The following is a 24510-nucleotide window of genomic DNA, read 5'->3' as shown; positions in this document are numbered from 1 at the left end:
ATAATGGCAAAATCCACGTCTATTTGCTGTGGCTTTTGTTGCGGATCCTGGCATGGATTTATCCCTGTCATGGGCAAAAAACGTGAAAAATTGCGAATTCTCCACGCATGTTTTGCCCATTCACAGGGTTAAATTCACACTTATTGCCGCAATGAAAACTGCAGCAAAAATACACGGATTTTACCGTGATTTTTAGAGACAGAATTCACAAAGAATAATTCCCCACTAAACTCCGCCGCGTGACCCTACCCTTATATAAGGCTGATCTCTTATTGGAATCAGTGGGAGATATACCTTCTGTAGTGCTTCTGGTTCTGACACTAATGTGGACGGCGCCATCAACATCCACCCTCACAGCCTAAAATTCCGACATTGGTAAAAACAGAACCAGAAAACTATTCGGTAAAAATGACATGATGATTGTCTTATCTGGATCAACACGATTACTGCCGCACCGCGTTTATAGAGATTTAAAATTTTTTTTTACTACTTTAACACAAAAAAGATGTTTTTAAAGAGACAATTGATTCTCAATTGCCGCACTATTAAAGGGGTTGTCCCGCGCCGCAACGTTTTTTTTTTCAATAGCCCCCCCATTCGGCGCGAGACAAACCTGATGCAGGGGTAAAAAAAAAAAAACGTCCAGTACTTACCCGAATCCCCGCGCTCCCGCGACTTCTTACTTACCTTAGTAAGATGGCCGCCGGGATCTTCACCCACTATGCACCGCGGGTCTTCTCCCATGGTGCACCGTGGGCTCTGTGCGCTCCATTGCCGATTCCAGCCTCCTGATTGGCTGGAATCGGCACACGTGACAGGGCGGAGCTACAAGGAGCAGCTCTCCGGCACGAGCGGCCCCATTCGGAAGGGAGAAGACCGGACTGCGCAAGCGCGTCTAATCGGGCGATTAGACGCTGAAATTAGACGGCACCATGGAGACGAGGACGCCAGCAACGGAACAGGTAAGTGAAAAACTTCTGTATGGCTCATAATAAATGCACGATGTACATTACAAAGTGCATTAATATGGCCATACAGAAGTGTATAACCCCACTTGATTTCGCGAGACAACCCCTTTAAGACCCATAACATTTTGTTTTTCCAGCAATGAAGCTATGTTGTGAGATCTTTTTTTTTGCAGGACAAGTTGCTGGAAGCAGTTTGAGGTGCATCAGGCGACTCTCGGATTGGTTGTTATTGCATTCCTTTTGGAAGGGAAAGAAACGGAAAATAGGAAATCTGACATTACTTTTTAAAAATTATTTTTATGGCGTTCACCAAGCGAGATAAATAATACAATACTTTCATTGTTTGGGTCGTTGCAAACGCTGTAAAAGCTATTGTGTGCTGATTATTATTATTTTTTTTTTAAATCAAAATTTCGGTATTTTATCCATTGAAGAAGGGTTTCTTGTCAGACAGGAGCTTGTTGTTTGGTAACTAGGTGCTCAATGACGTTGGCCTCTGTTCTCATCTGTGTATGGTGTCTCTGGTGCACATCCGTCCAAAAGTGGAGATCCCTCAGACGCCATACTAGTAAGCCCATAGCCTCTCTCTGCCCACAGTCTGAAGACCGGCAGGGAGAGAGCTGGCAGACTTTGAGGCTGGCATGGCCACCTCCATGACTCCGAGTCTAACTTCAAAGTGCGTTTTATTCTGTAGCGCCGCAGCATTTCCAGTGAAACCTCCACAGGGTAACGTGCATCCCCTCCCCGGGTTCATGCTGCTGGTTTGGGATGCATGAACCTGGTGACAAAACCCCTTTAAGAAGGTGTGGACCTGCGAGCACAGTCTATACAGACAGTCTATGGACCGTCTCTCTACAGGTCTATGGATTCAGCACAGACTTGAGCTCTCGGCGGGTGGAGCGACCGGAATTGCGGCAGCTCATAAATTACAAGTTGTAGCCCTTTTTTCATTGACAGTCCGCACTTTTTGCATCTATATAACATTTTGCTATAAACGTACACATTTTTTGTTGTATTTTCGCATTCTGTACCAGCAGGGGGCTCTGCTTCCGATGTCAGAGTTTCTTCAGCTAACAATGTGTTTAGTGTGTGTAGATCCCCCTCTGCTGGCCAGAACGGTCTATAACCTTTCCTGAATACTGAAAATATTCACATTTACTCCTGTTATGGTAAACCCTCTTGTGGATTATTCAGCTCTTTAACCCCTTCCGAGCGCAGCCTTTTTGTTTTTATTTTTTTATCTCCACTTTAAAAAAAATAATTTTTTACGTTCTTTTCCGTCAACAAAGCTACATGAGGGCTTCTTTTTGGCGGCACAAGTTGCTTTTTTCAGTGTGCTTTGTAATGTATTGTAAAACATTTAAGGCCGGGTTCACATGGGGCGGAATTGCTGTGGAATTTCCATGCAGACTTTCTGCAAGGGAATTCTGCCTGCAATCTTAAGCCCAAGACTAAGCTGCAAAAGTGGATGGGAGTTGCAAACATCTCTTCCACACGCTGCGGACAGTCCGTTGCATCCAAGCAGCGCTGAAACTGACATGCCAATGCGGAATTCAAATTCTCGGCATGTCAATTGTATCGCCATTTCTGCTGCTGGCTCTCTCCTCTCTATGGGTAGAAATGGCCCCAGTGGAATATAGGTGGACAACCCCTTCAAACCCACACTGAGTGGTGCAGGTTTTGAAGCTGCCTTTCTGCTGGGGAAATATGGCCGGATTTTCTGTGCGTCCCACTGCGGACATTCTGCGGGATTTACGCCCCGTGTGAAACCCGCCTCAAAAATATTTTAAGTGGAGTGAAATTGACAAAAAACTCCGTCAATCTCAGGGTTTTGATTTTATGGGGCTTACGTTACAGTAAAAATAACTTGTCTTTATTCCTTGCGATTATCTGTACTATACTACATTAAAAAGTACTTACTAGAGATGAGCGAGCACGCTCGGATACAGCAGTTACTCGAGCGAGCATTGCTCATCTCGAGTAACTGCTTACTGGTCCGAGCGTGCTCGGGGGGGGCAGCGGAGGTGAGCGGCGGGGGGGGAGAGAGAGATCTCTCTCTCTCTCCCCACCACTGCCGCCCACCGCTCACCCCCGCCCCCCGAGCTTGCTCAGACCAGTAAGCAGTTACTTGAGATGAGCGATGCTCGCTTGAGTAACTGCTGTATCCGAGCGTGCTTGCTCATCTCTAGTACTTACCGTATATATGCGAGGATTAGCCGACTCGAGTATAAGCCGAGTCAATAAGTTTTACCACAAAAAACTGGTAAAATTAATTGACTCAAGTATAAGCCTAGCTATACTTGAGCATATAGTAGGTAAAAAACGCAATACTCGCCTCCCAGCCGGCGTCTGTGTCCCTGGCGTGATGCTGTCCTTGGCGGTGCGGCAAGCCACTTGAGAATTCTCCCTGCTCGGCTTTGAATTCCCCCTCCATCAGCGTTGTGTAACTAAGCGCTGTGATTGGATCGGGCAAAAGCCAATCACAGCCGGAGCTCGATAAACCAATGACAGCCATTCAATGATGTCACTCGCTGAATTGCTGTAAATGATCGAGAGCGCTGGCTGTGACCATAACAGATGCCGCGGCTGCAGCGGAGGGGCAAGTATAGGTTTGCCGTTAAGGTGTCTGGCTAAGATATACCCCTAGACGAAAACGAAAAGCTTGGCAGTGGCTAGAATATTATATTTGGCCAGAGAATTGATGGCACAGCACTGGCTGGAGGAGACCCTCCTGATCTGGCCGAGCTTACAAAAAAAAGGGTCACTCAAATTCTAATGTGTGAAAAAAGCATTTATTGCAAAAGGAAAACGTTACAGAAATCTTACAATATATGGCTCAAATGGCTGCATGCCTTCAGACTACTTGATAATGACTTGCATAGAGAATAATGTTTTAAGTACTTAATGGAATAACTGTGTCCTGGGGGGGAGAAGAGCAGGGAGATGGGAGAGGGAGATTGCTGTGTTAACCCTTGCATTCCAATTAACAGTGAGCAATACTGACCACAACAAGCCCAAAACAGAGGACTCTATAGCAATGTGCTAAGACAGTACAAGAGAGAATTATGGGATATGTTCACTTGGAGGACTTTTTGTTTGTGTTTTGTATTGTCTGTTAACCCTTTCCAATCCACTGTCTGACGTCTTCAGACATTATGATTTCAGGCTGTACAGCTCCGATGTTGGAAGACGTCCGTCAGGGTTCTCTTACTGTATATTGCCAGCCTCTCTGCTGTCGGAGACTATCCAACGTGTCACCTCATGCAGTACTGGCTTTAGCCAGCAGATAGCGCTGTTGTATAACAGCAGAAAAAGAGTAAGCCCCCTAGGAAAACCAGGATACAAATTGCATTGCAAAGGGTTAAAAGTGTCTTGGGACGCAAAAAAAAGGAAAAAAATCTAATAAAAAATATTTGAATTTTAAAAAAAGTGTCTGGCTAAGCTGGATGGTAATGTAGGTGTAATTATGACCACAATTCGTGTCATTCAGCTTTCCCAGAAGCAAAAATAAACAAACTAAAGCATAACTAGATGAAGAATGTTTGTTTCTATAGACTGTTTGGGGTCTTCTATTTACTGAAGGCTTTTTTGCTTCATTTTTTGGGGACCTGTTCTATACAGAAGTATTCCCATCTTGGACTTTTTTATAGTAAATCCACAGAGAAGTTAATGGCCGTTGCAGAAACCGCATAGCAGTGTGAGCTCCAGAGTTACGGAAACGGAAGTGTCTCCTCGTGCTACACTGTTTCCATAATCCCCATTCGCTTCTATGCCACATTTATCACATTGGTGCGTGTTGTATGATGCGTTTAGACGCGCGTCTCTTCTTTTTGCCACCTTTTACAAGAAATGCTTTTGCGACGGTCTTATTGATGGGCTATTATATGTTGACAGAACATGTGTTTTTCACAGTAACGTGCAGCATTTTAGGATAATGTTTAGACGATTGATCACGATACACCAGGCAGGGATTCTACAGGTGCTTTAGTAAATGCTTACCAAGTTAATATGAGCAATGTAGCCTGTAGGAGTAACGCTCCCCATCGTACGATCTACATTTGATGCACAGGCTTATTGTCACATTCACTGTTTTTTGTCTCAGAACTCTCAGAAGATTGACAAACTAGATGGAGCCCACGCACCTGAGTTGACCAAACGAGTCCAACGCCATGCTTCCAACGCCTCTTTTCCAGCTACCTCCAACAGTGCTCCTAAGGAAGACCTCAATGAGAGGCTGAAGAAGCTGATCAACGTGGCTCCCTGTATGCTGTTCATGAAAGGTTCCCCTCAGGAGCCTAGATGTGGTATGTCCAGGGATGGTGCAGCATTGCATGTTCATCAACTCGCCTCTTCTCCTTTACTGACTAATTGTAGGATGCTGCAGGTGAAAATATTAACGAAATATGGCATTAACAACGTAATGACAGACAGAACTCCTTTGGGCAAATTTGCAGGACTAAATTGTTGAAGACCAATACACCTCTCTGGATCCTCGCCTCTCCACTGCTCGGAGGGGCCACAACTGCTTCTCAAGCCTGTGACGTCATGGCCTGAGAGCATTTCAGTCCCATGGGATCAAGCTTCTATACCAGACACAGCCACTATACAATGTATGGTCCTGTGCCCGGTATGGACTGAAGAGACATCTGTGCTCACCTGAGTGCCACTGTCACTTCAGTCAGCTGATTGGCGAGGATCCTGAGCTGCTAACACCTACGGCTCAACTATGGATTACTTATCCTGAGGCTAGGTCACCAGTAGTTTAGTCCTGGAGAAATTCCTATAAGACTAGCGTTTCATAAGCTAGTCTTAATAAAGTGGGTTCTGGAGCAGAGATGTGCCTAATGTATTGAGAGGCGAATGCCTATTAACACATTGGGCAATTCTCTGGCTCCGTGGGCGCCTAAACTGAAATCTATGCCAACTGTGAGCTGATGTCGATTTCTTCTATAAGTCTATGACGGCTTCTGGCATAAATTATCCTCACTGACGGGGGCTGCGGAAGGCCATGCTCACCCTCCCCCCCCCCCCCCCCAATAAGCCTCATTCCTTTTCATCGCACTTTTCAAAAAAGTAAAAGTTGCACATTCTGACACACAACATGAATTGTGACAAAATTTGCTAACTGTACGCCAGTTTCCGCCATAAAATATTTGATAAGTTTACTCCTGTGTGTTTCCAGCGCTATGAGATACAGTTTCTGCCTTCTCTTACGGGTATCTTCCTGTGTCTTCCTTCCTAATGGCTGCATACTCAGCACTCAGAGGAACGCTGGTTATGGTCTTGGTGGTGACATGTCACGTGACTGCACTGCTGTCTAACTAAACCCAGCAGAGTCCCTAATGGTGACAGCTTCCAAATTTTCAAGGCTACTTTCACCAAAAGACTACATTTCAGTCATAATTCTGTCTCTTTGCTTCATTTTCAGAGCAGAGAAATGAAATTAAAACTGAAATAAATGGAGTTGTTTTCCCCCCGGATTCAACGGATTATTCAAACTTTTTGGGAGCAATTCTGCCTTTTTTTTCTTAATAATTCAGACCTTCATTCACATGATGATACCAAATACGTGCGCTTTTTTATTTATTTATTTTTTTAATTGTTTAGATTTTTTGATGGGAAAAGTGTTTTTTGAAACTTTTAAAATAGTTTAAAGGGTTTGTTCGGTTACTGGACAACCCCTCTTCAATAGGAATTCCCTGCGTGAAAATTAATAAACATAAGTATACTTAGCCCTCCGTGACCACCGGGATTCAGTGTTGCAACCTGTTGCGGTCCTGGGCTTTGTTGTGACTGATGATGTCACAGGAAATCACATGACCGCTGCAGCCAATAAGAAGCTGCAGCAGCACATTCTTGACTCTTGGCATCATGGTGCTCCGTATGTAAGAGCCAATACCAGGAGAATGGGCGCAAATGCTTCTGTCCCTTATTAGTCACAGGAATCAGCAGGACTGCGGCTGAGGAGGGTAAGTATATCTCTGTTCATTATTTTCACACAGGGAGATCCTATTGAAAAGGGTTTGTCCAGTAACTGGAAAACTTTCTCAAATCTTCTTTACACCTTTTATTTAGTACCCATAGAGGACCTAAACTTGCAATAATTTAATTGCTTATACTGTATACTGCAATACTTCAGTATTGCAGTATATCGCAATTTTTAATGTTGCCTATGAAGTCCTGCCACAAGCAGGGCTTTTTAGGCATTGATGCATGGAAGCCTCGGGAGCCTTCAGTAGGCTCTGCGCTGCCATACTAGCTCATCAGCACCCCCAAATCCCCCAATGTTGAGGGGGGTGTCAATGGAGCACACTTATGGTCCCCCACCCACCTCCATCCCTCGCTAACATTTTAGATGCAAAGTCAACTTTAACCGTAGCATCTAAACAGTTAACTGTCGCGACGTGAGCTAACTCTGATCGCGATAGTGGCGGCTCCATTTACGCAATGCAGTTGTGAATGGGTTAAGTTTACGTTAAGTATTAAGTGAAGATAACAATATGAAGGAAAATAATGTATACAGAACATTTTAGATCAGGTGCGAACACAAGACCCGAGGAAACGCTGAGATTTGTCTGAGCGTATAATGAGTGGCTATTCATCTTTCTTAGTTTCAGCGCAAAATAAAATTGCGCCGCCGTTCTGTCCCACAGCACAACATTTACACTGTGCTGCATTAACCCTTAAAATCGAAATCCAGGCCATCAATCTTCCCGCCGTCGCCTAGAGCTCGCACACAGCTTTGTGCCGGGGCCCGGTACAGTAAAAATGATTGAATGTATTGGAAACAGAATAACCAAAAGCAATCGGCCTTCAGCTATTTACTAATGAACTCCCGCATGAATGACACATCTCAGGATCTGTGTTTTACTCCGGGCTGTACATGAACTTAACACTTGAGTAGCAGTAGAGAATAAATAACGCTGTGCACATGATGCACCTCCGCCGCATGCAGATCATGGCAGCGCCGCTTCGGCCCTGGAAGGAAAAGCCATATTTTAGCTAAGGGTATAAAAATGGAGGTCACACAGAGGCTATTGGCGGCCGGCGCCGGGGCAGACGGAGGCGACCTCGTAATGGAAGATGCCTGATTTATGTTACGTGGGGAAACAAAATCATCGACTCGTCATCAGTAGTAACGTACGCGCCAAAGCTGAGCCGCTGTCCTACATAGACGGGATGAACGTATACCACCGGCTGTATCAATGCTTTTTAGATGGCAGAAAACTAATAATGAAAAGTTCTAAAACTTTTTCGAATCCTCTTATATTTAAAGGAGACTGCCGGGTCCCTATATCTGCATTAACTAAGGTGCTGTTTTTTTTTTTACCCTTTCCAGTCCAATTTGTATCCTGGTTTTCCTAGGGGGCTTACTTTTTTTTCTGCCATTATAAAATGGTGCCATCTGCTGGATAAAATAAGTACTGCATGAGGTGACACGTTTGATAGGCTTTGAGAGTAGAGAGGCTGGTAACAGACAGTAAGAGAACCCTGACGGACGTCTTCCAATATCGGAGCTATACAGCCTTAAATCATAATGTCTTCAGAGGTCAGACAGTGGATTGGAAAGGGTTAATTCTTTTCTTACGCCATCGCTAGGCGATGACCCGGAATTGGCGACCTTTCCGCAATGTCAGTTGCGAAAGGGCCGCAGGTCGGACGGCTTCCGTAGATTTCGCAATCGCTGAGTGAACATTTGAGTGTTCTATGTTTGATAATGGATGCAGAATGCCGCGGATCGTCCACGCAGGTGACTATCGCGGATTCCGCAATCCAATTCCGGCTGTGTGCAGCCGGCCTAAGACGCTACATGATTGGCCAGTGACGCTCATGTGGGCACTAGCCAATGAAAACAGATGTGGAATGTCTTAGACAGAAGCGTTGCAGTTATTTCCTTATCCAGGACCGGAGGGTCGCTGTAATAGATGGGAGAGCGATGACAAATGCTGATTAGTGAGATTGCTACTTGTCTACCTGACTTTTTATGAAGGCCGATTTAGCCTGTATGAAGGACGAACGATTGTTCATATGACCGTTCATCATTGTGGGATGTGCTGCTCACATTTACAAGAGGAGACGAGCCACTGACAATGATGATTTGTTTTTTTGGTGCCACATGAAAATGCGATTACCAGACGAACAAGGTCCGTCATATGATCGACGGCACTGTCCGTGATTGGACTAATGAATCATCCTACTCGGTTATTGGCCGTGTGATAGACCAATAACTTGCTACAGGGTTCACACATCGCAGATTTGCTGTGGATTTGAAGCCTAAATTCCACAGCGGTACAATGTAAGTGAATGGAGTTATAAGACGCCCCCTTCACTCACAGCGGATTAGTCATGCCATGGATTTTGAAATCCTCAGCATGCTCTATGTGTTGGAGAAATGGCGCACATTTTCACACTGGAATTCAATAATTGCAATAATTAAAGCGAATTTCGCTGTCAAAATGCGGGGGCAGATCTTGGACCGGTAATGCAATTCGACTCTATTGAAGTAAATATGGCTGGGCCACAATAGTGCTGTATATGGGCACCCCATTTAAAGTGATCATTAGTTTTAGGAAAACATTCTGTTCTAGGAAGGGATGGTGGAGGGGGTATCATTTGCACTGGATAATCATCTCTGTATCTTAGTTGCGCTGTTTTTGGAAGGAAGCTGCCATGTTTTTTAAAGGAACATAGACAGAATATGAATAAGTCTCAACACTTTCTCCCTCCTCTTCCTCATGTCCCTTGATGGCTGGCTGCAGCAGGGACCTCTCCCCTCTGCGCGGTCAGCCACGGGACACAAAGATTTGCACCTTAACTAAACCCACCACCTCAGCCGTTCCACAGACGACAAGGGAGCAGTTGAATATATAAGGGGTTGTACCACAATTGTAAGTTATCTGCTACACGCAGCATAAGGGATAACTTGCTGATCGGTGGGGGTCTGCTGATCCTGAGGACGGGGTTCCGTATCCCCCATTTTTCTCACTGCAGGATTACTACAGCCCGCAGTGAGGGTGGGGGATGGGGGGGGGGGACTGAATGGAGCAATGGTTGCACTAGCGCACTATTTACTTTTAATGGAGCTACAGGGATACCCGAGCTGTGGGGTTTCCGTCAGCCCTGTTCATGCTGATGTCAGTGCAGGGAAAGAAGTGACCTCCACAGTAACAGGCAAAACGGGACCTGGGAGTTCCGTATTGCGGACCGGTGGGGGTCTAAGCGGGGATTGGGTATAACTTGCAACTGTGGTAAAACCTCTTTAAGGCTAATTTCACACGAGAGCATGTGATATTGGGCCGTGAAACTCTGCTCAAAATCACGCTCGCCAACGTGCAATGTTCTTGCAGATACGAGGCATTTTTGTGTTAGATGCCTCGCATCGCTTTGGGGAAGCCTTGGCGGAGGATCGGGGTGTTTTTCGCATTGTTTTCAATGGCAAACCTCACATTGCACTTGTGAGCACCTTGCACGCCGTGCGATGCTGTGCTGGCTCCATTGAAATCAAGGGACGGGGCAATGCGAAGGAACTCCCAAAGATAGGACACGCCGTGATTTTTTTTTCCCACACCGCATCTCATGTGTATGACTCCATTCAAAGAATGAGGTTCATATTCGGGCTTCTCACAACGCACAAATCTCGCGTGATTTTCTCAGCCATGTGAAAGAGTCCTAAGGCTTCACATGCAGGAAAACGCAGACTTGTATCTCCCAGGTGATTTATTTATTTATTTTTTTTTATTTTTAGTTTTTTTCCCCAATAGGTCCTAAATTGTATTTCTATAACGGTGGCTTCACACGAGCATGTTTTTGCGCGTACATAAGTGCGCACCAATGTACGTGCAAAAAGGCGTGAATGCAGGTCCGTGCATTGTTTTCAATGGAGCCGCGGCTGCTGCTGGCGGCTCCATTGAAAACAATGGTCTACCGCCTCCCTGCATTCTTTTTCAGGGAAGAGCTTTACATATAAGCCCTTCCCTGAAAAATAAACAATTTAGTGTAAAAAAAAAAATACTTACCTCTCTGCCGCTGCCGTGACCCCCCGCGGGGATGGTGAACACATCTGCCGCATGTGGAAGATGTTTCCTTCATTCCCGCTAGTTAAAAGAATTCCCTGCTGCTACATCTGCCACATCTCTGACAGATGCAGCAGAGGAATTGTTCAATTCCCTACCGCAGCTGTCACACATTTCAGCTGCGGTAGAGGATTCTGCTGCTGGCAATTGATTTCAGGGAAGGGCTTTAAATATAAGCCCTTCCCTGAAAATCAAGTAAACGTGGTTTAAAAAAACAAAAAAAAATTACTCTCCTCCCTTCAGCTGCGGGGGCACAGCCACGTCTTCTCCTGCTGTACCCTGCATTGTGGTGCTGAAAGAGCTGAATGTGATTGGCTGAGGTGCTCAGCCAATCACAGGCAGCTCTCGCCCGTCATTCATTCGCACAACACACAAAAGCGGATGCGAGATTCTCGCTCGTGTGCTCGTTCAGCCTTAATTTGAGAATGCATAAACCCAAGTACGTAGATCTGAGCTGGTTAGAACTGAGATCACATGACCATCTGAGGAAAAAGAGGCCGAGTCTTTCAGATAGGAACAACTAACCAAGATAGCGCTAGCCCTCTTATATACCGGGGGTGGGATAGCTACATCAGGACTGAATACAAAATCACAGAAGTGGCCCTTTTATATAAGTGAAGGTGACTGCAGCAAGAATAACTGACCCAGTGCTCTAATGTGCAGTTTTATAGACCGCATTTACTTTCTTGCAGGGTTTAGCAGGCAGATTCTGGATATCCTGAACAAGCATAAACTCCAATTTAGCAGCTTTGATATACTGTCCGATGAAGTAGTACGGCAGGGACTGAAAACCTTCTCCAACTGGCCCACTTATCCCCAGTTGTACATCAACGGTGAGCTGATTGGAGGACTGGACATTGTCAAGGTGAGCCGCCGTGGCGCCGGCACCGAGTGCCACTATAGTGCTTGGAAGCAATGGCCGCGTCTAACTAGAATTTTCCTTTTTAGGAGCTGGAAGCATCAGGGGAGCTGGAAACAATGTGCCCCAAAGCCCAGAGCCTGGAAGACCGGTAGGTTATTTATCTGCAGCGTAGTATGTGTAATACCGTACAAAGCTCCGAGAGAGAACATACGACAAATCCTGTCACTTGCCGCTGTCCCGTCTTTTCCATCTGGCCCAGAGAGGCACGTTGGCTTCTCTCAGCTATGTTGATCCTCCGTAGCATTTACCGCCAAAGTATCTTTGGCTCCATGACAGCCACATGCCAAACATGAAGCCCCCAGGACAAATACAATGTACCTTACGGCAGCCAAACCTTCTATGCTGGATCGGCTGCTGCTTGTCTGACGTTGGCTTTGATGTCAGTTGCTTAGAGACATAGTAGCAGCCACAACTGTTTCCCTTCTAGTGTTTAAAAGGGTTTTCCGAGACCCCCATTAATTTACTAAAAGTCATGGAATGTTATGAAACAATAGCAGCAGCATAACTCACCGTTCTTTCCTGGGTCGCACCCCATCAGTCTTTCTTTTTTGCCGCTGCAGTGGTGAGGCCATAATGTAACCACATGACTGCTGGGGCCAGCAACTGGCTGCAGTACTCAAAGAATCTTAGAATGGTAGAGTTGGAAGGGACCTCCAGAGTCATCGGGTCCAACCCCCTGCTCAGTGCAGGATTCACTAAATCATCCCAGTCAGATATTTGTCCAGCTTTTCTTTGAAGGCTTCCATTGAAGGAGAACTCACCACCTCCCGTGGTAACCTGTTCCACTCATTGATCACCCTCACTATCAGAAAGTTTTTTTTCTAATATCTAATCTGTGCTTCCTCCCTTTCAGTTTCATCCCATTGCTTCTAGTCTTTCCTTGTACAAATGAGAATAGGGCTGATCCCTCTGCCCTGTGACAGCCCTTCAGATATTTGTAGACATCTATTAAGTCTTCTCTCAGCCTTCTTTTTTGCAAACATTCCCAGATCCTTTAACCATTCCTCATAGGACATGAATTGCAGACTGCTCACCATCTTGGTAACTCTTCTCTGAACTTGCTCCAGTTTGTCTGGAGCAAGAACTGGACACAGTATTCCAGATGCGGTCTGACTAAGGAAGAGTAGAGGGGGATAATGACCTCACGTGATCTAGACTCTATGCTTCTCTTAATACATCCAGAATTATGTTTGCCTTTTTGGCTGCTGCATCACATTGTTGACTCATGTTCAGTCTATGATCTATTAGAATACACAAGTCTTTTTCACATGTGCTGCTGCTTAGCCCAATTTGTCCCATTCTGTATTCTCTTTCCATTTTTCTTGCCAGATGTAGGACTTTGCATTTCTCCCTGTTAAATACCATTCTGTTAGTCGCTGCCCACTGTTCAAGCTCTTCTAGATCTTTTTGAATACTCTCTCTCTTCCCTAGTGTTAGCTATCCCTCCTAGCTTTGTGTTGTCGGCAAATTTGATCAGTTTCCCCTCAATTCCTTCCTCCAGATCATTTATAAAAATGTTGAACAACACTGGGCCTAGGACAGAGCCTTGTGGTACCCCACTTGATACATTCTTCCAATTGGATGTGCAGCCATTTATGACCACTCTGAGTACGATCACTCAGCCAGCGGTGAATCTACCTAACAGTTGCCTTGTCAATCCCATATTTGGTCATTTTTTCAATAAATATAGTATGAGATACTTTGTCAAATGCTTTACTAAGGTCAAGTACCTCACATGGGTACTTAGTGACATCACTGCAGTGTCAAAATGCATCGGTGGGCAGTACAAGAACCGGAGGTGGAGTGAACAGGTGAGTTATGTTGCACTTATTACAATGGTTTTTCTTCGATTTGTGGGGTCCTTGAAAACCCCTGTAAGGGTTTGTTCACGCATCACTGTTTTGCTGCAGATTTTAGTGCAGATCTGCAGCATATTTCACCCCTTCAATTTGAATTCAATTGAAATGGTGAAATCTGCTGCAGATCCGCTACAAAATCTGCAGCAAATCAGCGACGTGTGAACATACTGTAATTATATTAACCGCTTTCAATTCAGTCTTCAAGTTGCAATCACTGACATTGGAAGCCGGACCGAAGGCTGCGGTGCCCTGGCCTGTCAGTGCTGTCGTCGGTCAGCTGTTCCCTGGTAACCAGTTATGTGGATTTGTTTTTCAGACTTAAGGCGCTCATTAATAAAGCTTCAGTCATCCTGTTCATGAAGGGGAATAAACAGGTATGATATAGAGGTGTATGTAATATATGTGTATGCACACTCTTTGCCAAAAAAAACAATCGCGCCCCTACAAGAAGTTGTCATTTTGCTGCAAAACTGGGCATGCAGTTCCATCTCAGACAGATATGCAAATGATGAGAGTTGTGGTGATTTAGATGAACGGTCTTGCCACCGGAGGCCCTATAAGTGGTTCACCCCTTGGCTTATAAGAGGCTCTCGGAGGCTCCTTGTGTGTAGTTGACCTCTTCTTCCACTTGTGTAGAGGTTGTTGGCCACTAGACGCCTCTACGACACAGAAGAGATTTCACCCCGTTACTAAAGTCTGAGAGGGGCGCATTGGGATGTGAGAAGCTGGATGGTCGTATCCATGAATTGTGCCCCACTGGGCCGTTCTGACCAGACTGTTAGGAGGTGTTGGGACCAGTGGATGTGTGAGGGCACACAAGGCGACTGGGCTCAGGTCACCCCCTACAGAACACCAGTAGAGAGGAGCGTCTGACCAGACTGTTAGGAGGTGTTGGGGGCACACAAGGTGACCGGGCTCAGGACATCCCTGACAGACCACCAGTAGACAGGAGCGTCTGACCAGACTGTTAGGGGGTGTTGGGACCAGTGGATGTGTGAGTACACAAGGTGACCGGGCTCAGGACCCCCCCGACAGACCACCAGTTAGAGAGGAGCGTCCGACAAACACCAGCGGCTTCAAATGTTTCATTGTCCACCATCTAGAGACAGGGGGCGCCATCGTTACACTCCTGTGTCTGTCAGAATCATTTCCAGGGGCTTGGCTGAAGACATTTGGTCTCACGGCGCCCATTAAGATGAAAATTGGACTGGTACGGAGTGGAACCGGGTTGTCTTTATTGATGAATCCAGGTTTAGTTTGGGCGCTGACGACAGCCATGTTCATGTATGGAGACCCTTTGCTGTGGAGCGGAACACCGCCCCCTGCTAGTGTGATGGTCTGGGGACCATCACAGATGACAAGCGGTAACCCCTAGTAGTGGTACGGGGGACAATGACAGCTCAGCAATATGTTCAGGACATCCTGCAGCCACATGTGTTCCTCTCATGGCGGCTTTCAGCAGGATAATGCTTGGCCGCACACACAAGAGGGTCACAGGAGCCCCCACAACACTCACAACAAATTTATTGCCACTAGAACATGTATGGGACCATCTGGGACGCCAACTTCGTGCAAACTCGTAGACTGTCAATCTAGAGGCTCAGTTACAGTAAATGTGGGCTGAGGTGCCACAGAAAACCATACAGAAACTGTATGCCTGCTTGCCTGCCCGTATCACATCTTACATCCAAGCTAGAGGCGACCCAACAGGGTACTAGAGCCTCCATGCCCACCCGTGTCACATCATGTATCCAAACTAGAGGCGATACAACAAGTTTCCATGCCCACCTGTATCACATCTTGTATCCAAGCTACATGCGGTACAACAGGGTACTAGAGCCTCCATGCCCGCCTGTATCACATCTTGTATACAAGCTAGAGGTGGTACAATAGGGTACTAGATCCTCCATGCCTGCCCGTATCACATCTTGTATACAAGCTAGAGGTGGTACAATAGGGTACTAGATCCTCCATGCCTGCCCGTACCACATCTTGTATCCAAGCTACATGCGGTACAACAGGGTACTAGAGCCTCCATGCCCACCTGTATCACATCTGGTACCACCTCTAGCTTGGATACAACAGGGTACTAGAGCCTCCCTACAAGGGCTCAGTTCTCCACAAGAAATGATCCTGTTGCTCTGATCTTGTAATCACACATATCAATGTTACAATCACACAAAGTAACTTCTAGGGGAGGGATTGTTTTCGTTTTGTTTTTACAATCCGTTTGTAATGTGGGCATATGTATCTTTATTCTACACTAAATGGCCAGCTGGTTAGGGACACCCATCTAGTAACTTTAGCAATTCATCGTTACATAGATCCCATTAGTTGTTGAAATTGTTCCGCAAGAACATTGGCCCATGTGGACAGGAAGCTTCTTGCAGTTACTACAAATTAGCTGGAGGTACTGGCATACTCTGAATAGCTGACATCACAAGTGCATTGAGCCATGCTGCCTGTGCCAAATTCTGCCCCTCTCATCAGCACTGTAGAACAGAAATCTGGATCCATGTGACCAGGAGATGCAGTGATACAGTTTTTGTGCTCTTTTGCCCCCCTGAAGTCTCGCCTTTCTATTTCTCTGAGACAGTAATGGCGCCAAAACTGGTCGTCTGCTGTTGTATCCCATCCGTGCTTAGTAACGACAAGTTGTGCATTCGCACACATTACTTAGAGCACCAGTGTTGTATGGAGCTGCAATTTCCTTAACTGTGCAGCGCCTGTTCATCAGAACGATTCTTGACATCCTCCTCTGACCCCTGTTGTCAATGAGTTGTTTCCATCCACAGGATCCTTTTTCGTTTTGGATTTTTATCCTTCATTACATCATTCTCAGTTTACTCTCCACACCAAAAAGGTTGGCAGTGTATGAAGCCCCGGCCCCAGCTAGTCTAGCACCGTTGACCTGGCCACATTGGAAGTCGCTCAGATCAGTAGATTTTTCCAGTCTGATGTGGATTCACACTGAAACTGATCCACGGAAAACATGTCTCATGATTTTAGCTGCACTCCGGGGACACGGGGCTAGTTTCCATACAGGGAAGCTCCAATCGTGAAAGGGCCGGGGCTCTAATATAGCGGCCCCTCGGCGGACGGGGTGATAGTGCGGCCCCTCGGCGGACGGGGTGATAGTGCGGCCCCTCGGCGGACGGGGTGATAGTGCGGCCCCTCGGCGGACGGGGTGATAGTGCGGCCCCTCGGCGTACATGTAAATGTTTTTTTTATCCTGGTTAAAAAGAAATTGCTAACGTTTATTCTCTTTATGTTCCAGATGGCGAAGTGTGGATTTAGCAGACAGATTCTAGAGATCCTGAACAACGCCGGGTACGTTGTCTGCACCGACCTCCTGGCTGCCTGCAGCTCGCGGGATGTAATTGAGAGGCTTTGTTTGCTTTGCCAGTTGTAATTACTAATGTTCAGCCTCGATTATTGAAGAAACGTCATCTCTGTTCTGTGGAGTTATTTTTCTCTGTAGGTGCTCGCTTACAATTTATTCCACGTCGTCCGTTTGATTTCTGTTGCATGGGAAAGTATTAGAGGAGAATTGCTGGGTGACCGCTCCAATCGACTAGTGATTCCCTCCCTGCTCCTCCATTAAAGGGGTATTATCATCTTGGGTGTTTATGGCACATCTACAGGATCCGAGACGTAACTTGAAGCTCCTGGGCCCTGATGCAAAACCTGTAACGGGCCCCCAACTATAATGCTTTATTCATAGTTCTGGGCTCCCTATATGGAGAAGAGAGGCCTTATGGGCCCCCTAAGGCTCCTGGGCCCGGGTGCAACTGCATCCCGTGTATCCCTTATAGTTACGTCAGTGTACAGGATATTCCATAAATCTCTGATAGATGTGTGCACACCTCTGGGACCCCCACCTTGCTTTGGCTCGACTCTACTGCCTGAGGTGGCCCAGTTTTAGAGAAACAATCAAACTGGCCATTCTGTATTTCTATAACTTCTGTGCTCTTCTATGCTTAGAATGGTCAGTCGTCTGTTTCCGCTATCCTGCCACCGGTGGCCACAACCTACAGATTTATATTCCCCTGATATGGAAATACCCTTTTAAAGGTGTTGCACCAGAAGGATAGGGGATAATTTGCTGATGGGGGGGGGTCTCACCTTGAGACCCCTCACTGATCCAAAGAGCCGGGTTCCTATGTACCCTGTCGCCTTCACTGTGTCCATACTGCATCCCCTGCAGTGAAACTGAATAGAGCGCTGGTCGAGCAAGCGTACTTGCTCTCCATTCATTTTTAAAGGGACTGAAGAGATAAATGAGTGACAAGCGCTCACGTGTTTCAGTCACCCCCACTGGAATGAATGGAGCATCAAACGCACATGTACCGCCAGCACTCCATTCAAAGCGACGTCCCTATGAGTGGGAGAAGCATCCCTGTAGTATTGAGAGAAGGGGGACACGGGACCCCCGGTTTTCAAGATCGGTGAGGATTTCAGTGGTGAGCACTGCGCTCTCAGTAAGTTAACCCCTCTAAGTTAAAAAAAAAACAAAACACTCATTCAATTGTATGGGGACAAGATGCAATACCAGACACAGCCCATGGAGAAGATTGGCGCTGTTTCTTTAAAAATTAGACTCGGTGTTCTTGCGTATAAATGATAATTTTTGGACGTTGGAGGGTCTGTCATAGGGTAACTGTTGTTCTCGTATGAATGTAACAAAATGGAAGCTATAGGGGTTGATACCTTTTTAGACAATTCACTTCTTAAAGGCTATTCCCATCTTATAAAATGAAGGCCTATTGCTGTGATATGCCATCCCTTGCGGGTCTGACCTCCGGGACCCCACTGATCTTCAGAATGAAGGGGATGCAGTGATGGTGTAATGATGCATTTTACACTACATTTCCCTTGCAAAGTGATGCCCCAGCGACCCCCATTACTTAAGTAGGGTCATACTGTAGGTCTCTGTATGAAGTTCATTCAGGTTCTACGGTCTCCTAGTTTTTTCCCCTTAAAAACTACTAACCCCAGGAAGTATTCTCGCTTCTCGACCTAAAATCCTTCTGGATATACACACTTTTAACCAGGTTGATGCCATGATTGCATGGCCGCTGCAAACACTTCTCTAGGGGGTCTGTTTTGCCCCCTGTAAAAATGTGCGACCTCAGAGAGCGTCCTTTATTGTAGCTAAAAGCCAAAAATCTCTAGGTGCAAGCTTAGATGAGTAGGGAGTATTAGGAACCTCTTCAAAGTTGTTCTCATGAAGAAACCCTTAAAGGGGTTGTCCCGCGCCGAAACGGGGTTTTTTTTTTTTTCAATAGGCCCCCCGTTCGGCGCGAGACAAACCCGATGCATGTGTTAAAAAAAACAAAACGTTTAGTACTTACCCGAATCCCCGCGCTGCGGCGACTTCTTCCTTACCTTAGCAAGATGGCCGCCGGGATCTTCACCCACGATGCACCGCGGGTCTTCTCCCATGGTGCACCGTGGGCTCTGTGCGGTCCATTGCCAATTCCAGCCTCCTGATTGGCTGGAATCGGCACACGTGACGGGGCGGAGCTACGAGGACCAGCTCTCCGGCACGAGCGGCCCCATTCACCAGGGAGAAGACCGGACTGCGCAAGCGCGTCTAATCGGGCGATTAGACGCTGAAATTAGACGGCACCATGGAGACGAGGACGCTAGCAACGGAACAGGTAAGTGAATAACTTCTGTATGGCTCATAATTAATGCACAATGTACATTACAAAGTGCATTAATATGGCCATACAGAAGTGTATAACCCCACTTGCTTTCGCGGGACAACCCCTTTAAATAAGGACCACCGATAAGCAGGCGCGTCGTCTCGATGGAAGAACATGTGCGCTTTGTGCATCTTCGTGTCTTCACGCAGTATTTAAAACCCCTCTATCTCCAGCCGCCGGGTTCTGGATGATGCTGCCATCTGTCTCGCTCATCCACGAAGAATGCCCGTGTCCCATGTTTCCATCTGCATGTGTTCCCAAGAAAAAAATTAGGAGACCGTCAAACTTGAATGCACCTCATATAGAGGGTAGCGAGGGCGCAGATGTGTAGGGAAAAACAGTGAAGTGAAGGCAGTTTTGTATCAGCCCTGTGGCCCCTTCATTCTCAGGATCGGTGGGGGTCCTAGAAGTCACATCCCCAGCAATCATGAAGTGATCGCATATTCTAGTGGCTTTATAACAAAGGGACACCAAATAATGCTTCGAGAAATTCTCAGAGTTGGGGATCTCTTCTAGGGGCAGACGGTCTGCTAGAAGAGTACTGGTCAGCCGCTGCCCCCTACAGGCAGTAACATACGTAGCAACATGTAGTTTTTCATTTGGTAATGATGTTTTCCCCTCTCCTATCTTTCAGTGTGGATTATGAAACCTTCGACATATTGGAGGATGAGGAGGTAAGAACTGAATGATGTATATATGAGTGAGTAGGTGCCCATATCTTGGTCTGACGCTCTCCTGTGATAAACTGATGATCTAATGGTTCATCTTTTTTGCTGTAAGTAACATTGAGCGAACCAAAACAGTTGAACCCTATTTCAGGTCGAACTGTACAAAAATGCGATGTAGGGCGAACCCGCACCTCAGTCGTTCATCTTGGTCGAACCCGCAAGAAAAGGAGGAAGAAAAAAACTGGAAATTCTCCTTTTTTTTCTCCCTCTTCCTTTCCTCTTGTCTTTTTTTCCCTCTTCCTTTTGTTGCTTTTACTTTTCACCAGTTTTAGGAATATTGGGTGAAGTTCCAAACTAATTTGGACCGACGTTTTGCCAAAATGTGGCGAACCGGCCAAACTGAACTTTTCAAAAGTCAATTAAAAATTACTAGCTATATAACTAAAGCGCTTCTGACTTGACTGCTTTTAGTAGGGTACAAAAATAAAAATTTCGGAGCATCTTTTCCTGAAACTTTGTATTGTGCAGTTCCTCTTATCTCTCCTAGTAATGTGTAAAAAAACAAAAACCAAATTGGCCACTGGGGGTCACCATCCCTCCGGCCAATGGAGCTTGCTCCTACATTTTCAAAGCAGCGCTGACACTGTGGTGTCGTGTGATTGGCAAAAGTAATGCTAACACCCAACTGTCACATTTAGTAATACATTTCCAGGAGGAATAGTAGAGGGATGACAAATGCTGAAACATTATTTTATAGGGAACACAAGTATGTACTAAAACAGACCTGCCAGGAGAGGTGACTGCTGCTCATTAAACCTCATGCAGCTGGTAGTGTCAATAAGTCACTTAGAAGCCTAGGTTTTCAGTGGGCCATGTCCAGATTTATTACATTTATGGACTATAAAATACTTCTGTTTCTAGGAAACTTAAATTACAACCAATACGGATGAACGGGGAATCCTCTGGTAAATGTGGTTGGTCAGATTTGTGTCAGATTTGTGTCAGATTTTTAAAGGTGTTTCCCAGTAATGACCACTATTCCCCATCCCTAGGTTATAGGTCTGATCGCTGGGGACTCTGGAGCAGGTGGGACCCCCACCCTAATCTGGAGATCTGCGCATCCTGAGTTCCCCATGCGAATGGAACAGTGGTGACCACCGCTCCATTGACTTTTATGGGCTGAGCGGAGATTGCAGAGTGCATTAATCTCTAGAAGCGAAGGGAGCGGTGGTCACACGTGCGCACCGCTAACTATTCTCCCATCCTGTGTGAGATATTCCTGCTTCTGCATGTTTGTTATATTATATTTCTCTCTGATTGGTTCTATTATTTGTTGTCTTTAAGGTTCGACAAGGATTAAAAAGCTACTCTAATTGGCCCACTTACCCACAGCTGTATGTCAAAGGAGAACTTATTGGAGGCTTGGACATTGTTAAGGTAGCCTAGGACTGCTGTATATTCGTTGGATCGGAAAGGGTTAAACCGCTACTCCCAGTTACTAAATGTTTTTTCAAGTTTTCAGGGGTCCTGTTTCCTTGTCCTCCTTACTTTCTTTTTCCCTTCAGTGGATGTGTGAAAACTTTGAAAAAACATTTAGTAACCGGAATGCCCCTTTGAAGCAGCGACTCCCGACCTTTTACCACATGGCAAACTGTGGAAACTGTTTCCCAATCCTGAGAGAACCCTCCAATCATCAGTCATTCCTATCACAATGGTGGTCCAGCCGCCAAAGCGGTGGTATGATGTTCATGCCTCGGCCTCGTTTGTCTCTGTATTGCCCTTTAACCCCTTGAGGGCCCCGACTAAGTTGTATGTTTAAGGATTAATCAATTTTGTTTTTTCTTTCTACATCTATCATGCACTATATTGAACATGATCATAATTTTTTGCCTAAAGAGGCTTTGTCACATACCTTTAGCCCATAAGTTTAAGCTGAGTCGGGGAATGGAAGTGTTAAACCTACCTTCTCCATCATTTCCCTGGCGTCCGTGCTGGAAGCCACCACTTAGTGCATTGAGCGGTGCTGCTTAGTAGTCCGCCCATTATAAAATTACACCCCTGGACTCAGCGGGTCGCCTACTTTTAGCCCATTAGCTTAGCTCATAGGGCTAAAAGTAGGCAACTGAGTCTCTTTATTGAATACACATCAGGTTTAGAGGGTTTTTTTCTGTTTTAGTCCCATGATGGGACTTGATTCTGCAATGCTTTGATTGCTTTAATAGTATACTGCAAAACTCCTGCGCCCACATTGTACATTTATGGCATTGTATGGAAACAACAACAACTTTCCAGTGTAGTAAAACTTACAGACCTGGAAGAGGTTAAAGGTCGAGGATAACATTTACCTTTAGGTTGCATTCACACATCACGGATTTGCTGCAGATTTGGTTGTGTGTTTTGGTGCCGACCTGCAACAGATTTCACCACTTTATTTGGAATTCAATTGAGAGGGTGAAATGCGCCGCAGAGCCGCACCAAAATTTGCATTCAATCAGGTACATGTGAACGTACCCTTATGCAGTTCATGCAAACCTTGATGCTGCAGGATTTCGGCCCTAAAACTGCAGAATTTTGAGTGCAGCCCTAAAGTATATTAAAAGGGTTTTCATGGACTGTATAATAAATTGCCATACTTCGTACATGTGACTGCTCAGCCAATTGCGTGCTTCAGTGGCCGTGGGAAAAAAAATCGCCGCTGAAGCCTGTGATTGGCTGAGTTGTCATGTTTACAATGAGTGGCATGTGACTGCCTGACAGCTTCTGGGCTCCAAGTGGCGGGGGGTGGGGTGGGGGGGAATGGGGGGCTTGGCTGCAGTGTTGGACCGGGAGTCCCTGAAACAGGTGAATATACTTTTTCTTTACCCATTATTTTACTCTGTTTTAACCCTTTCCAATCCAATTTTGGATTCAGCGTTTCCTAAAAGGCTTTCTCTTTTTGCTGTTACACAACGGTACCATCTGCAGGCTAAAGCCAGTGTACGTGCACCAGAGAGCCTCCAACAGCAGAGTGGCTGGCAATAGACGGTAAGAATACCCTGTCGGACGTCTTCTGACATTGAGGCTGTACAAGCTTCAATCAGAATGTAGGAAGACGTCAGACAGTGGATTGGAAAGGGTTAAGCTTCTATGTTTTTCATAGTCCTAGAAGAAACTTTGAGGGCTGCAGCTTGTGCTCAGTCTGTACAAGTTGAGCCCCTTTTGTATTGCAGATTCCATACATAGCCTGTTGAATCTAGACTTCAGAGCTGCATTTTAGTCCCGCAGTTCTGGAAATGCAGCTTCCTTTTTGCATTGTTCTGTTGGGATGTGAAGTTTTCAGCACATTTAGTCCTCCCCAGTCCTATGTGTGCGGGAAGCACTACTATGTCCCGCATACAGATGATATAGGATGGTGTTGCTTTCCTTTCGTTACATCATAATTTGCTTCCATGTTTCCTTCATACAGGAGTTAAAAGAAAGTGGTGAATTGGCTTCCGTGCTGAAGTCTGGACATTAATGCTTGCCGATGCCATGGACTACTTGATGAATTGCTCCGTTCTGGGTCTTCGGCCTCGACGTCTTGCATCTCGGCAGCCATTATTCTGTAATGATTCCTTCAGAGGTCACAGTCTGTACGGGATACAGTATATAGGGAATTGGAGAGGACAAGGTCCTCACATTATGTGAAATCTGCTTCCAGGACAAATCGACACAAGTGTTTTAATTTAATAAACTTGTTACAATCGATTCAGCTCTCCTTTACGTTGGGGTTAATAATAAGGGTCATTCGTACCAGGGGAATGTAGTGCTGCCTTGTGCCTATTGAGACACCAGCTCTACTTTCTAGCCAGTAGAGGGCGCTGTGTTGGATCCTCCCTTGATGACTCCAGGGGGCGTACACATAGCATTTTTAAAGTTATGGTTTTCGCTGTTCCACTCGCACTTGCATATATTTATTGCATATATAACGTGCGTAAGAAAAATCGCAGCGTGCTGTATTTTAGAGTGTATTGCGTGCGTAACAGCTCTATTGATCTCTATGGGCGCATATGATATGCAATGCCTACATAAAATGTACTGTGTGTACGCAGGCCTGCGCACCCAAAAACACATACGTGATCATTTGCAGGAAAACGATTCAAAACGCGGGGATACGTAATTCCTTGCGCTATGGTTTTTTGAGCGTATTATGATCCGCTCCTGTGAATGAGCCCTGAAAATCTGACCTTTTTCAGACCGCTGTGCCTGCGCGCTTCCATAGAGTTCTGTTGCCCTCCCAACTCTGTGATGAATTTTCACTGTAAATTCATCCTCTGCAGGGCAAACATGT

At 45.9% G+C, this 24510-nt stretch overlaps 1 protein-coding gene across 1 annotated transcript in view; it reads left to right on the top strand.

Moving 5' to 3' along the window:
* The window catches only part of GLRX3 (glutaredoxin 3), a 36017-nt gene extending 12090 nt beyond the window's left edge, over window positions 1-23927 (top strand). The window contains exons 4-11 of the mRNA XM_066601195.1: window positions 5071-5272; window positions 11734-11906; window positions 11990-12051; window positions 14139-14196; window positions 17100-17152; window positions 20168-20207; window positions 21546-21638; window positions 23647-23927. Coding sequence (XP_066457292.1) covers window positions 5071-5272; window positions 11734-11906; window positions 11990-12051; window positions 14139-14196; window positions 17100-17152; window positions 20168-20207; window positions 21546-21638; window positions 23647-23697 — 732 coding nt within the window. The 3' untranslated portion in view covers window positions 23698-23927. The remainder of the gene's footprint in view (window positions 1-5070; window positions 5273-11733; window positions 11907-11989; window positions 12052-14138; window positions 14197-17099; window positions 17153-20167; window positions 20208-21545; window positions 21639-23646) is intronic.
* Window positions 23928-24510: the final 583 nt, after the last annotated feature.

The sequence above is a fragment of the Eleutherodactylus coqui genome, chromosome 4 (assembly GCF_035609145.1).
Source record: "Eleutherodactylus coqui strain aEleCoq1 chromosome 4, aEleCoq1.hap1, whole genome shotgun sequence".
Taxonomy (NCBI): domain Eukaryota; kingdom Metazoa; phylum Chordata; class Amphibia; order Anura; family Eleutherodactylidae; genus Eleutherodactylus; species Eleutherodactylus coqui.
This window is presented reverse-complemented; position numbering and strand designations above follow the sequence as displayed.